A 14543-nucleotide genomic window follows, 5' to 3' on the forward strand; every position below is an offset into this window, starting at 1 on the left:
TATAGAGCCATTCACTCTTCTACATATATATGTAGAAACATGTTTTGTAATATATAATTATGATAATCTTGTTCCTGTTAAAAACATATATATTTTGTATCTGTATGAAAATTTTCTGGAAGAATTTTTTTTTCTTTTTGGGTCACACCCGGCTATGCTCAGGGATTACTCCTGGCTTGGCACTCAGGAATCATTCCTGGCGGTGCTCGGGAGACCATATGGGATGCTGGGAATCAAACCCGGGTCTGCCGCATGCAAGGCAAACGACCTACCCGCTGTGCTATCACTCCAGCCCCCGGAAGAATATTTTTTCTGGGGCTGGAGTGATAGTACTGCGGGTAAGGCATTTGCCTTGCACACTGCCAGCCCGGGTTTGATTCCCAGCATCCCATATGGTCCCCTGAGCACTGCCAGGAGTAATTCCTGATGCAGAGCCAGGAGTAACCCCTGTGCATTGCTGGGTGTGACCCAAAAAGCAAAAGAAAAAATATATAAAAGAAAGAAAGAAAAAAGAAACTGTTAAGATAATTTTTTAAAATATTGGTTGTGGACCCAGACCGACAGGACAGGGAAGGGTCCGCCTATGCATGTAGCCAATTCATGTTCATTCCCTAATGCCACATACGGTTCCTCAGCACCACCAGGAGTGACCCCTGAGCACAGAGACAGGAGTTAGTCCTGAGCACAGAGACAGGAGTTAGTCCTGAGCACAGAGACTGGAGTTAGTCCTAAGCACCAGCAGTTGCGGCTCCAACACCCCCAAGACAAAACAACATAAATACTGGTTGTCCATTGAAAAGCACTCGAACGAGGGATAAGTAAGAACCACTAGCTGTGGGCACAAATATTCTTCAAAAATTTATTGATAGAAAGAGACAGATTCCAATTCCACACAGACACACAAAGGAGAGAGCTTGGAATGTGGAGTCCCCGAGGAATCTCCCTGCTCTTGCTTCGTCACTGCAATCTAGCACCATTGGTTCAGAAATCACAGACTGAGTTGCAACGGCTTCTCACATACAAAATACCTTAGAAAGATTATCGAACTATCTAGTAACAAAGTTCTCCCCAAAAAATTATTGAAAAAGTAATTGGGACTTTTTTTTTTTTTAATTGGGACTTTTTTCAAGTCCAAATGACATGAACGAAATGGCTCCAAAATGGATCCAATTCAAAGGGCCTGTTGGAAGGAATGGGGCTTAATTTATTCCGGGGGAAGACAGGGTCTGAACACAGCTGCGGCCCCTACCTCGCCACCAGACAGGAAGGGGAATTATCACACACAGAGCACACCTAAACCTAGTCTTAGAAAATACCTCCTAGACTATAAAAATACTAAATGGAATACAAAAATCTGCACACGCAGCAAGGAGATGACAGCAGACACATATTCCCGGTGTGCTCAGCTATCTTACACCACAATCATCGTGAACGTCAAGTACTGGTCTAATGGTTTCGGGTCTGATGGCTTCTGATCCTACATCTGACGGCCCCGAGAGTTTTGTGATCAGGCCAGACACACACTGAATTCTGGGTTTCTGGCAGATGTTACTGGAGGCACTGCTGAATAATTCTGGGTATTCAGCTGTTTTGCAAAGTGCTGGCATTGCCAGTGTAGCAGGTGACCTTTGGAGATCAGAGTCAGCAGGCTGCAGTGGCTCCTGGCACCGCCTGGCCCATTTGGGAAGTGTGTGTGGGGGGGAGGGGGGAGCTGTGAATGCAGCCACACCCAGTCACTTATGGATTTCCGGGGTGGCTTTCTGGTTACCAAACTGAGGTTGGTTGTGACTGGGACTCTAGAAGGCCATCGGACCAGAAACGTCTCAAATATTTACCACCTGGCCCTTCACCAAAATGAAAAAAAGAAAAAAGAAAAATCATGGCACCCCTCTATTAGACCCAGGGGTGGGGGCAGTTTTCACTGAACCAGGGCAGGGGAAAAAATGTCCCAGACGGGGTTTGGCTGAGGTTGACTGGTTCTGGGACAGGGACCAGGTCAGGTGTAATGGGCAGTGGACGGGCAGTGCTGGGGGCTGACACACTCTGCCCTCGTGGAAGCAACGTCCAGCGGGGCGCAGGCCTGGTCCTCCACGGACTGGCCCCAGTGTGCCAACGAACTCGTACCCTAGGGGGGGCCTGGTCCTTCTGGTTCCGCCCAAACCCCGCCGGCACTCCCTGCACAGTGTCTAGCCTCGAGAAATCACCCCCCGGGTACCCTCGGCGATGGGTGGGCCGACCGGGACCCTCTATCCTGGCACGGAAGCCCGCCGCCACCATCAAGCGCCAACCTCTCAGAACCCTTCCCGGTGGCACGCCTCGTGGTAGGTGGCACCGCCCCCGCCCAGGCTCTCGAACATGTCCCTCCGGACGAAGCGGAGGAAGTTCTCCAGGGGGCACATGGGCCTGGCGGAACGCTGGTGGTGGTCGCGGCAGAAGGTGGTGCTGAAGGTGACGTCGGCGCCGTCGTAGAGGACCCGCACCCCGTGCGCGCGCGGCTCGGCGCGGTCCTGCCACAGCTCCAGCACCAGCCTGGCGGCGAAGCGGGGGAACCTGGCTTCGGACAGCCCCAAGGCACTGAGGACGGGGGACAGCGTGACGTCGTGCGCCGAGTACAGGGCGAAGACCTCGTCCCGCGCGCCCTCGGCCAGGCGCTGCATGCGGCCGGCCGTCTGGTTGAGCAGCGGGTGGGCGCCCAGCAGCGCGTAGGCGCGGTACAGCCGCTTCTCGCGCCGGTCCTGCTCGTCCTCCAGCTGGTGCGCCTTGAGCACGCGGAAGTGGCCCAGGTCCAGGCAGCCGCTGCGCGTGCAGGGGAAGCTGACGTTGTGGCACAGGTGGCAGAGCATGGAGTCGATGGGGTTGGCGGCGCGCAGCTGCTTGGCCGGCACGTCCACGATGCGCGCCATGTCCCCGTAGGTGGCCTCCAGCCGGCGGTTCTTGAGGCGCAGCAGGTACTGGCGCCGCTGCTCCCGCTCCAGGTACTGGTTCCGCGCGGGGCAGTAGCAGCTGCCCGAGCAGAACAGGGCGCTGGGCTGGTGCCTGAAGTAGACCTTGCCCCAGTCGAAGTCGGGCAGCAGCCCGTAGAGCAGCGCAAGCCCGCTCTGCAGCGTGCGGCTCTTGCCCGTGCTCTCCAGGTAGAGCTGCGCGCCCGCCCAGCCGTCGGGGAGCAGGCGGTGCTTCTTCAGGTAGATGTCCCGCAGCAGCTGGCCGTTCTGCAGGTGCTGCACCACGCCTGCGGCCGAGAGAAGCCCGCGGGCAGGCTCACATGAGCTGGGGAGGGGAGGGGATGGCCAGGGCTCTTGGTGCTCAGAGCTGACTCCTGGCTCTGTGCTCAGGGCTCACTCCTGACCGGGGGGCCCCAGGGGACCCTCTATGGGGTGCTGGGGATGGAACCCAGGTGGGCTGCACGCCAGCCCAGCTCTCTACCCGCCCCTGGCTTGAGTTTGGGTGGGATGGGACACACCCACATACCCCGCACCCCGCACCCTGGCTGCTGGGGCTCAGGCCTCCACCCCGAGACCTCAAGGGTGGTGCAGGGCGCTGGAGGGCAGAGGAGCATCGTGCCCACCTCTGTGGTCACAGCCCGTCTCCTCGTCCCGGGCCACTTGCAGGCGCCAAGACCTCCACGTGGTGTGCTGTGGGATGGGGTTGGGGGGGGGGGGCAGGAGCGAGGGCTTGAACCCAGGGCCTCATGCGTGCAAAGCGAGTGCGGCACGGCAGAACCACCTCCCGGCCCTCTCCGCTGCCCACCGCACTCCCTGGGGGCATCCAGCCCCAGCTTAGTGTCTGCTCCCAGGGCTGAGCCCCCTTCCCGGCCCCGGGGAAGCCATGGGAACAACTTCCCTTGTGAGCCAGAAACGAAAAGCCCACAGGGGCATCTGTGAAGGGGGAGCAGAGTCCGGGGGATTCCTGGGTACGCTGGGCGTGACCAAACTGCACTCCCACCCCCTGCCCCAAATTCTCTGGGTCTGGCCCCAGTGGTCTACGGGCTCTTTTTCATCTGCCAAGGCCAAGCGCCACGCCCCTCTCGCCTCAGCTGAGGAAGGTGGGTACTACCGGGGAGCCGGAGCCTCAGAGCTAAGAAGGAGCAGGGCTGGCGGCCTTCACGCTCCTCCAGGCCCTGCTCACAGCACCCCCCCTCCCCCCGGGCGGTCACTGTCAGTCACTTCCCCTCCCCACCTCCCAGCTGCTTGACTTTCTCTGCAGAGACAAAAGCCTCGTCCACCCGGGGTGCATCCCTCCCTGTCACTCGCCTGGGCCTGCTGTCTCCTTCTCAAAGGAATGACCCCCGCCCTGCCCCCTTGGGCCCTGGGCCTCTAGAACTCAGTACGCACCGAGTCCAGCCCCGCGCTGGGCACTGGACACCCACGGGGCATTTACCTTCCCACCAGCCCTCTTTGCACCGGCCCACAGCCTGCAGTGACCCTAGAGGGTGCCCCCTGCTCTGCAGTGAAGCCAGCTCTCTCTCCCTCAGCTCCCCCAGCTGTGGGCCCCGCAGTCACCGGGGGCCGGGCTCGCTCAGCCCCGACACTCAGCAGCTGCAGAGCACCCTGACCCGAGCCGCTACCAGCCACCGGTCTCCTACCACGGCGGTGGGGAAGGGTCGCTGCGGCAATGGCTGTCACAGCAGTGATGCATTTCCAATCACACTTTAACTAGAGGCTGAAAGTGTGCAGCTGGGAATACGGGCACCCAAAGCCATCATTAGCGGTCCTGGGACTCTTGGTACTTCAATCGATACAGATGAAAAAGAGAATAAATTAGAGGTAACAGTGGCCTCACTGGGAGAGAAGGAGAGAATCGGAGCAATCGGGGTCTCTAGAATGACGCTGAGTTAGAAAGCCAGTGAGGCGGGGAGCTGGCCAGGCGGCGGTTTCGGGGGAGAATGCAAGGGTGCCTCCAGAGCAGTGTGCCCTGGGGAGGAGGGCGAGGAAGAGGAGGAGGAGGAGAGGAGGGGGGAGGGAGGAGGGGGAGGAGGGGGAGGAAGAAGAGGGAAGATGGGAAGAGGAGGAAAAGGTGGGGGAGGAAGAGGAGGAGGAGAAGGAAGAGGAGGAGGAGGGGAGGAGAGGGGGAAGAGGAGAAGGAGGGGGAGGAGAAGAGGGAAGATGGGGAGGAAGATGAGAAGGTGGGGGAGGAAGAGGAGGAGGAAGAGGAGGAGGCGGGGAGGAGGAGAAGGAGAAGGGGAAGAAGAGAAGGAGGGGAGAAGGAGAAGAGGGAAGATGGGGAGGAAGAGGAGGAGAAGGTGGGGGAGGAAGAGGAGGAGAAGGTGGGGGAGGAGGAGGAGGTGAAGGGGGGAGAAGGAAGAGGAGAGGGAGAAGAAAAAAGACAAAAAAGAGGAAACAAAAGAGAAGGAATAAGAGGAGGAGGAAGAGGAGGAGGAAGATGCAGATAAAGAAAGGAGAGTAGAGGAGCAGGGGCAGGATGGTACAGTGGTTAGGGCTTGCTTAGCAAAAGCCCGGCAGAGGTTTGCTTCCCAGCACCCTGGGATTCCCTGAGGTCCCAGCACTCCTGGGTGGCCTGAGCATCACTGAGCACCACTGTCTCCTCACGCCCTCCCAATGCCAATCAGGTTGGCTGAGGATCACAGTGGGGTCCCCCAGGCCATGAGCACTGCTTGGGAACCCCCCACCAACAGCACTGAAAAGGAAATGGAGAGAGAAAGAAAATTCAGCACGAGGGGATGGAGAGGGAGCACCGGGGTCATGGCGCTGGTCTTGCCCATGACACGCCCAGTTCGATCTCTGGCACGACACATAGGCCGGGACCCTCCCCCGGAGTGTGCCCAAGCACCGAGCCAACAGGAGCCCTGAACACAGCCAGGTGGGGCCCCCAAAGAAACACACAAACAAAGTAGGAATGAACGACACTGTCTTTCCATGCAGACCCCCGGAAAACAGCCACGGGCCCCAGAATCTCGCTATCGAAAGCCTGACCGGCACTACAAGCCTGCGTCTGTGCTGAGACCCGCACGGCCAAGGGAGGACCCCGAGCCAGACACGGCCCTGGGGCGAGCCCGGCACTGACCCTCGACCCCCCCCCCCGCCCCCGGCAACCCCGGAGCCGGAGAAGCGCACTGTTCCTCTCCCTCTTCCACCCAAGTCCGTGTCGCCTGCAGAGCGGGTGGCCCTGACCTTGGCCAGCGCGGCTCTGCTCAGGGTGACCTGGTCTTCCGGGGGCAGAGCCGAGGCCACGCCCAGAGCTCCACGGGGGCCAGTCCCGGTGTGTGCCTGGGCTCGGGCCAGGGTGGGCTGCAGGCCAGGTGAGCCCCTAACCCCTGCCCCATCTCTCTCGCTGCGTCCCCTTTTTTCTCCCACGAACAGGGTCGGCTTTTATAGGAGATCCCGGCTGGGGCAGTGCAGCGGGCCAGGGGCCTGCCCTGCACACAGCCGGCTACCATACAGCCTCACCCCTGCAAGGCTGAGCCACATTCCCGGCTGCAGTTCACAAGCGAATCTGTTTCGGAGGCCGTGGGGCGAGGCGGGCATCAGTGGTGGTGGGTCCCAAGGGTTCGGGAGACCGTGCAGAGCCGGGTATGGTAGCCGGCTGTATGGGGCCCCACCAGGGGTGATTCCTGAGCACAGAGCCAGGAGTAACCTCTGAGCATCACTAGGTGAGGCCCCCAAACAAACAAACAAATGAATAAACAAATGAACAAGAAGAACAGGAATATTCTCAACTTAAGGGGCCCGATGTTTGCAGAGACCCCATGGTGGGCTCTGAGCGACTGGGGATGCTGATTTCCCACCCCCCACAAGACCCCCGCATGCATGGCACCGTCTGCGAGGGGAGGGGGGAGGGGGGAGGAGGGGCCGGCCCACCTGTCTGCGTGAGCTCTCCCATCTCGCACAGCTGGTGGTTGGGGTACAGCGGCAGCGCGTGGAAGGGGCTTTCAAACGCCGCGCGGGGTCCTTTCGACATGTGGGCGACGAAAGCGTCCAGCTTGGGGTGGTAGGGCTTCCTGGGAAGACACACAGAGCTGGGTTAGCGCGCCCCTGGACGCCCCATCCTGGTCCAAGTCCAGCCTTCTGCGTCGCAGGCCTCACCCCTGCAAGGCTGAGCCACATTCCCGGCTGCGGTCAACAAGTGAATCTGTTTTTTTTGGGGGGGCGTGAGATGGGGCGGGCGTCGGTGGTGATGGATCCCATGGTGTTTGGGAGACCGTGCAGAGCCGGGGATGGAATCCGGGCCTCCTGCAGGCCACGCTCTGTCCTTCCACTCCCTCCGCGGCCTCCCGGGTCTGCGTGTCCTTTGCTCACCCACCCTCAGAGACCGTCACTTTTGCACTGTCCTGCATCACTGTCCCCCTAGACCCACAGCTCCCGGCCACGCCTGCCTGTGCCCCTAACCACTGCCCTTCACTGCTGGCCCCCAGTCTGCACCTCCCTCCCAGAAGGCCCTCTAGTCAGGCTCCTCCATCCTCTTCCCTTGCCCTGTCCCCAACGGCCATCTGCTGCCCGTTCCTGCAGTGTGACCCTCACCCCCGGCCAGGGCTTCCCCACGCCTCCCTCCTGCACCCAGCAGCACCCTGGCTCAGGCACCTTTGTCCTGATGGGCCACAGCTCCATCCCTCCCACCTCCCCCCTGCCCCCCGCCAGAGGGGCGCTGGTCTGTCACCACTCGCTCTCCTTGTCACCATCTTCGCCTCTCCTGGTCCTGGCCCACTGGGGTTCGGGGGACCCCAGCCCTCTCCATGCTCGGGCCCAGCAGCCGGCCCCCTTCCGTTTGTCCCACACCCCAGTTCTTTATACTTCCAGCATTTTCTGTACACTGAGCCTCCGCTGGGGAAATCTACCCCAACCTTTCTAGAAACCTTAACTTTCCAGCCTCAGGAAAGTCTCCCTTGAGGAAAACGAACTGAGTGGCTGAGGCAATGGTCCAGCGGGCAAGGTGCCCGCCTTTCCCGGACCCGGGTTTGATCTGGCACCGCACACGGCCCCCAGGGCGTTGCCAGCAGTGATTCCAGAGCGCAGAGCCAGGAGGAAGCCCCGAGAACCACTGGGTAAGGCCAGACCGTCAACCTCCCTGGCGACCCCCGGCAAAATGAACGGATTCCCACAGCCGGGGGGACGCTAGTGCCCACCCATAGGCTGCTCTGCATCTTGCACCTTCCATACCGTGCTCCCTGCACAGGGTAACGAGAAACCAAAACGCAATCTGTAAATGGAACCCGATTCTCCTGACATTTGTCACGACTCTCATGTGGAAAATCAAGATAGAATTTCTCTCTCTCCTCACGACTATAGAATTTCCTTGGGCAAGGAAATGACCTATAAATACATACACATTCTCTCTCTCTCTCTCTCTCTCTCTCTCTGAATAATGAAATGACCTATAAATAAACATACCTTCTCCTGGAATAACAACATGGGCTGGGATGCAGAGACATCTTAAAGAACAGAAGCGGGCAGGGTGCTAATGGCCCGTGGCACCACACTGGCCTGGGAAGCAGGAAGAGCACCCACCCGAGGCAGCCCCCAGCTGCCTGTGTCCCAGTGCGCTGTGACTGCGGCTGTGTCCCAGCCAGGTGCTGCTTTTCGAATGCCTGACAACAAGCGTTTGTTATCTTTCGGGGACATAAAGCCGAATAAAACAATCCCTCCTGGAGAAAACAAAAGAACACTAATCCGGGACAGGAGCCTGGAAGGAATCAGCCTGGACCTTTGGGGAATTATGACTTTCCTAAAATAGAGAGAGAGAGAGATATGTTATTCCCCCCCACCCCCGGAGGTGAAAAGACATAGTTTTTTGCAAAACTGGGAAATAAAACTCCCAGACTGACAATGAGGCTGCCAAAGCAAACCCACACGAAGACCCCCATCACCTGGTGTCCAGGTGGAGCGGTGGTGGGTGGGGGATGGAGGGGCCTTCCCAGGGGGCCATCTCTGAGATCCTGAGAAGTTACCCCCTCTCATTTGAGAAGCGACATGTCACTGCTGTAAGTGGCAGTGTTGGCTGAAATAGCCAGAGTTTCTTGGCACCAAACTGCTTCTTAATTAATACATGCATCCCCCTCCCCCGCCCCCGTTTTGGTGGGGGAGGGGCACTGAACACACCCAGCAGGGCCCAGCCTCAGCCGGGTTCAAGCGACCACATGGTGCCAGGGCTCCAGCCAGGGTCTCCTGCATGCCAGGACAGTGCCTTCACCCCAGTCCTCTCTGCAGCCCTGGTGTGTGTATTTTTAACTCCTCATGAAAAATGGCTCCTGTTTGGGAAAGAGAAAGACTAATAGGTCACAGAGCGTGGGGCCAGAGCAATAGAACAGCAGGCCGGGCATTTGCTTTGCACACGGCTGACTCAGGTTTGATCCCATGAGTCTCAGGTTTGATCCCACGAGCCCACCGGGGTGATTCCTGAGCGCAGAGCCAGGAGTAAGCCCTGAACACCGCCAGATGTGGCCCCAGAGCAAAAAATAGAAAGGGAAAAAAAAAGACCAGAACAGATAACGGTTCACCTGTTTCACAGGCAGTGGACCAAGCCGCTGAGGTACCCTGACCAGGAGAGGGGGCAGGGAGGACCCTCCAGGACACAGCTAGCAAGTGCCCCATGCTTAGCTGCTCTGTGAAACCTTGGGACTTCCACAGTCCACAGCATTGAATGTGGCAGGTTGATGAAAATACCCCCCCATGCCCCTACCCCCGTTTTCAGATTTAGGGACTCGGGAGAAAGGATTTTGAGATGGACCAAGACATAATGAACAAAGACACTGGTGAACGTGCGTAGATAAGTCTTGGGAAAATGAGACCAGATTTGAAATTCGGTTTCCTGGTGGCACCAGGCACATGTTTCAAGGCTTGTGCCACTGTCTTTTTTGTTTTGTTTTGGGTCACACCTGACGATACACAGGGGTTACTCCTGGCTCTGCACTCAGGAGTTACTCTTGGCGCTTCTCAGGGGACCATATGGGATGCTGGGAATAGAACCCAGGTTGGCCACGTGCAAGGAAAACGCCCTATCTGATGTGCTATCACTCCAGCCCAATGGCCACTGTCTTGAACAGTATCAATTCATAATCTTTCCATCATCAAGGACAGCACTGGGGAGCAGCCGTACTGGACACTGGAAGCAAGACATGCTAAGTCAGCCCTGCTGTTCACTGTCAGCAAGGGCCACTCTTATGATCGGTAAAAAATATCTAAGAGAAGGGCTGGAGCTAATGTCATCTAATCATCAGCAATATGAAATGGTTCCTTTGTAATGGGTTGGACTTTGGGGGGACCATAATAGGGTTAAAGTTTGTAGCGACGTGTAATTTCTGGCTGTACTTTCCCTGGACTTTATACAGAAATTCAAAGCCGCGAGGCCGCTGCCATGGCCGCGCAACCTATTGTCATTTAATCATCACCAATATGAAATGGTTCCTTTTTAACGGGTCGGACTTTGGTGGGAAATCCTAACAAGAATAGTAAATCTTGTGCTGAAATATTGAAGGCTACCAAAGTGGTAGCCATCTCTATAGACTGAACTAAGCCATATCCCCACGCCGGATGAGAAGAAATATCCTTCTTTCTCGGGAAGAAACGCGGCGTGGCGTTAACCATAGTATGATGTCCATTAAGCTGACACGGACCTGGTGGCGTGGGAATGGGATACAAGGGAATAAATTATTATGTACTTGGAACAGCGGGACGCTGGTGGAATCTCGAGCCGGGGCCAATACCAGCGTATTACTTTTGGTTCCAGAAACTGCTTGCAGACATTCTACCAGACTATCAACTAAGCCAGAGCCCCACGCCGGCTGATGACGGGAAATAACCATTTTTTTTGGTTGGTTTTCCCTTTGTCAGGCAGCGTGGTGATTACTAAACAGGCGTGATCTCGGTGGCGCGGGACGAGGGGGGAAAAAAAATAGAAAAGTTATGTAACAAACAGTGGGACTTAATATCTCTACATTCTCAGCAATGGAGAGCCATCAAATGCTTCCTTGACAGTGGGACTGTCTTCTCTTTTCTGGGGGGAAACACTAGCAACAATAGTGAGTTATGTGTTGAAACATGGACTGTAACCAAGATAAAGTGTAAACGAAGTGAAACTTATCACGTACAAGGGCGGGGACGGGGGGGCGGGAGGGGGCGGGAGGTATAATGGGGTGGTTGGTGATGGAATATGGGCATGGGTGAAGGGAAGGGTGTTTGAGTATTGTATAACTGACATAATCCTGAGAACTATGTAACCCTCCACATGGTGATTCAATAAAATTTAAATTAAAAAAAAAAAAAAGAGAAGGGCTGGAGCAATAGCACAGCGGGTAGGGCGTTTGCCTTGTGTACGGCCGACCCGGGTTCGATTCCCAGCATCCCATATGGTCCCCTGAGCACTGCCAGGGGTGATTCCTGAGTGCAGAGCCAGGAGTAATCCCTATTACATATATATATATAAAACATATATATACACACATATATGTATATATATGCATATATATATACATATATATATGAGAAACATCACAAGACCAGAGTGATAATGCAGCAGGGCCTTGGCCTTCCATGCAGCCAACCCAGGTTCAAGCCCCGGCCTCCCCTGTGGTCCCCTGAGCCCCAGCAGGAGTGATCCCCGAGTCCAGAGCCAGGAGTAAGCCCTGAGCGCAGTTGAGTGTGGCCCCAACCCCCTCTCCTTCCCAGCCCCTGCCAAAAGTAAAGCATTCTGAATTCAAAAATCAAACTAACAGATCTAGAGAGAATACATGAGGGAAGGACCATGGATGGGGACTCTGCAGTCACCAGATCACCATAGCAACGCTGCCAGGGGGCTCTGAGAGAGGAATGACCAGTCGGCAGGATAGGGAAGGCCCCTGCCGAGGCAATGGCAAAAGCCGACCTTGCAGAATAGAGGGGAAACAGGAGCTAAGGCCTGAAAGACCCTCACCCACCTACAGCCACAGACCCCAGGAGCTCCTGCAGAAACAAAAGGCCAGGAGAGGAGTTTCAAAGACCATCACCACTCCCAACGCCCCCGGTAACCTCCTTAGCAACAGACTTTGACCTAGGTAGAAGCCCCACGTGGCGGCAGGTTGGAGAAACCCTATAAAGGCCACATTGAGGGGTGCTGGAGCAATAGCACAGCGGGTAGGGCGTTTGCCTTGCACGCGGCTGACCCAGGTTCGATTCCCAGCATCCCATATGGTCCCCTGAGCACCGCCAGGGGTGATTCTTGAGTGCAGAGCCAGGAATAACCTCTGTGCATCGCCGGGTGTAACCCAAAAAGCAAAAAAATAAAAATAAAAATAAAAAATAAAGGCCACCTTGAGTGAAGGAAGTGCGTTCATATGCTGCCTGCCGGAGCCCGTGTGTTGCTTGCGCCCACGTGGCCGAGCACATGCGGTGCCTGAGCACATGTGTCACCCACATATCTTCTCTTGAGATGTGGACTTTCATGCTTTCCTGTCTAATGCTGGGGTGTGTGCAGGGGCTCTCTCTGCCCTTGGAGAAGCCGGGCCCTCTCTTGAGCACGCTACTCTCCACTCTCTCCCACCTTCTCTTCCTCCTTCCCTTCAAAACTCTGCAAATAAAATCTACTTACTTCTCTGCTTGTCTACTCCTGAAATTCCTTTCTGCAAGGTGAGACAAGAACCCAGTAACCCTGGGGCCTGGATGGCAGAGGCGGATGGGGAGAAAGTGACCGTCTTTCTGCTAGGACCCTGCTTCACATAAGTCACCCGTGGGGCCCATTCTTGACATCATCATGCCAAGAATGTTCCAGAACATTCTAGAACGGGCCACCACACCTCCGAGATGTGAAGGGCTGGCTCCAAGGAGAAACGTTCCCCAGGCCTTGGGAGGCACCAGTCCTGGGGCTTAAATCTGTTAGGGCCCCTAGAAGGGCGTGTGTGGGCAGCGAGGCCGGTGCTTCTCCCTGAGGCCCTGGCCACCAGGTCCCGAGACTTGGATGCACGATGCGTGGCGGTTGCTGAGTCCAGGTGCTTGGAGGTGGGGGCGGGGCGGGGGGCGGAGGCACTTGGGTGGGCAGATGAGCTCCAGAATGCCAGGGTGCCAGGAACAAGGCTCACCTGCTGGGCACCTTCTCTGGAAACAACCCAAACAGGGGCCCAGGAATCTTCCAGAATAGCAGGGGCGGTCATGGGGGGGGGGCAGTGCCCTGGTCTGAGCCCAACCCCTCACATCCTCTTCTGTGGGAGCCACAAGTCCAGCTGGAGGAGCGGAAGCAGGCCAGCCCGCAGGGCTGAGACATGGCTCTGTCCTCACTGAGGCCACCCTAGGTCATCCCACCCCCGCCCCCAGCCCTGCTGGCAAGGGCCGGAGAGGGCCCACAGGTGTGAGACTGGAGCCCAGCTGTGCCATGGAGCAAAGGCAGTTCCCTCTCCACCCCTGCACAGCCCCGCCCTGTACCCCCCCACCCTGCATCCACATCTTCCTGGGAGTGATCCAGAAACTCAAGGGTTAACTGCCAACACAGCAGGTGGGTGTCATGAGGGGCCTGAGGAGGCTACACAGTAAGCCAAATGACAGAGGCACAGATCTGAAAGGTGAGAGGGGAGAGCAAGAGCCCCCCCTCCACCCCCCGTCCCCCCCCCCCCCCCCCCCGTCCCCCGCCACAGGCCACAGGAAGGAACATCCCTCCATCCAACACAGGACCAAAGATGCAGATTCCCGCCAGCCGAGAGCTCCGGGGCCTCGGCAGGAAATGAAAACTGCAGGACAGCTTCTTGGTTATGGAAACTGCAGGACAGCTTATTGGTTATGGAAACTGCAGGAAAGCTTCTTGGTTATGGAAACTGCAGGACAGCTTCATGGTTATGGAAACTGCAGGACAGCTTCTTGGTTATGGAAACTGCAGGACAGCTTCTTGGTTCCGTTCTGGAACAGGGCGCCAAGGAAGCGGTGATCAAACTCCCGTCGCCGTCCGCTGCTATTGATTTCCTCATTTACAATTTTGGTTAGCTGATCATGGTTCGCCCAGCCGTGATCAACGGGTGATTACGAGCTGGGTGTTCGGGGGTCGCTCCCAGCAGTGTGCCAGGGAACATGCGTGCCAGGGACCCGGACTGGGTTTCTGGCGTGCGCAGCCCACAGGGCTCTCTCCCACCCTGCAATCAGTTGGTGCTGTTGGTGTTTGTGCCATACCCACTCACAGCTCAGGGCTGCTCCCTGGCCCTGCACTCAGGAATCACTCCCGGCAGTGCTCAGGAAACGGTTATAAGGTGCCGGGGATTGGCCTTAGCTCCTGCTCCATCTTTCAGCCCCGCAACCCCAGAGGCAGGCCTGGTTCCACCAACTGCCCCTGCGGGGACCAGAACCAATTTGCCGAGTGCCGGCCTTCCCCCTGGCCTCCTGTCCCTCCTCTCCAGGGCCCCACCGGAGGTGTCCCGTGGCCCCAGGCACGCTGGCCTGGGCCTGGCTTGACACTTGATGGCCAGCTGTACCTTTAATCTGAGCCAGGCCGTTTCCCTGTGCACGAGTCAGCTCCACTCTCCCCATTCAAGGGACCTTCGTCCTTTGAAGGTCTGGGTCAGGCTGGATCAGGCCGGCCCACGCTCCCGTGAAGAATGCACAGGCGGGCGGGGAGACACGCAGGAGCTCACGGCCAGTCCT

General features: G+C 57.2%; 1 protein-coding gene across 7 annotated transcripts in view; it reads right to left on the reverse strand.

The window, feature by feature from the left end:
* Positions 1-1116: 1116 nt before the first annotated feature.
* Positions 1117-14543, reverse strand: part of PXYLP1 (2-phosphoxylose phosphatase 1) — a 62096-nt gene continuing 48669 nt past the window's right edge. For all 7 annotated transcript variants that reach the window (XM_055127521.1, XM_055127527.1, XM_055127523.1 and 4 more), the window contains 2 exons: positions 6816-6955; positions 1117-3229 (listed from right to left, as the gene is read on the reverse strand). In XM_055127521.1, coding sequence (XP_054983496.1) covers positions 2292-3229; positions 6816-6955 — 1078 coding nt within the window. In that variant the 3' untranslated portion in view covers positions 1117-2291. The remainder of the gene's footprint in view (positions 3230-6815; positions 6956-14543) is intronic.

The sequence above is a fragment of the Sorex araneus genome, chromosome 2 (genome assembly GCF_027595985.1).
Source record: "Sorex araneus isolate mSorAra2 chromosome 2, mSorAra2.pri, whole genome shotgun sequence".
In the NCBI taxonomy this organism is placed as follows: Eukaryota; Metazoa; Chordata; class Mammalia; order Eulipotyphla; family Soricidae; genus Sorex; species Sorex araneus.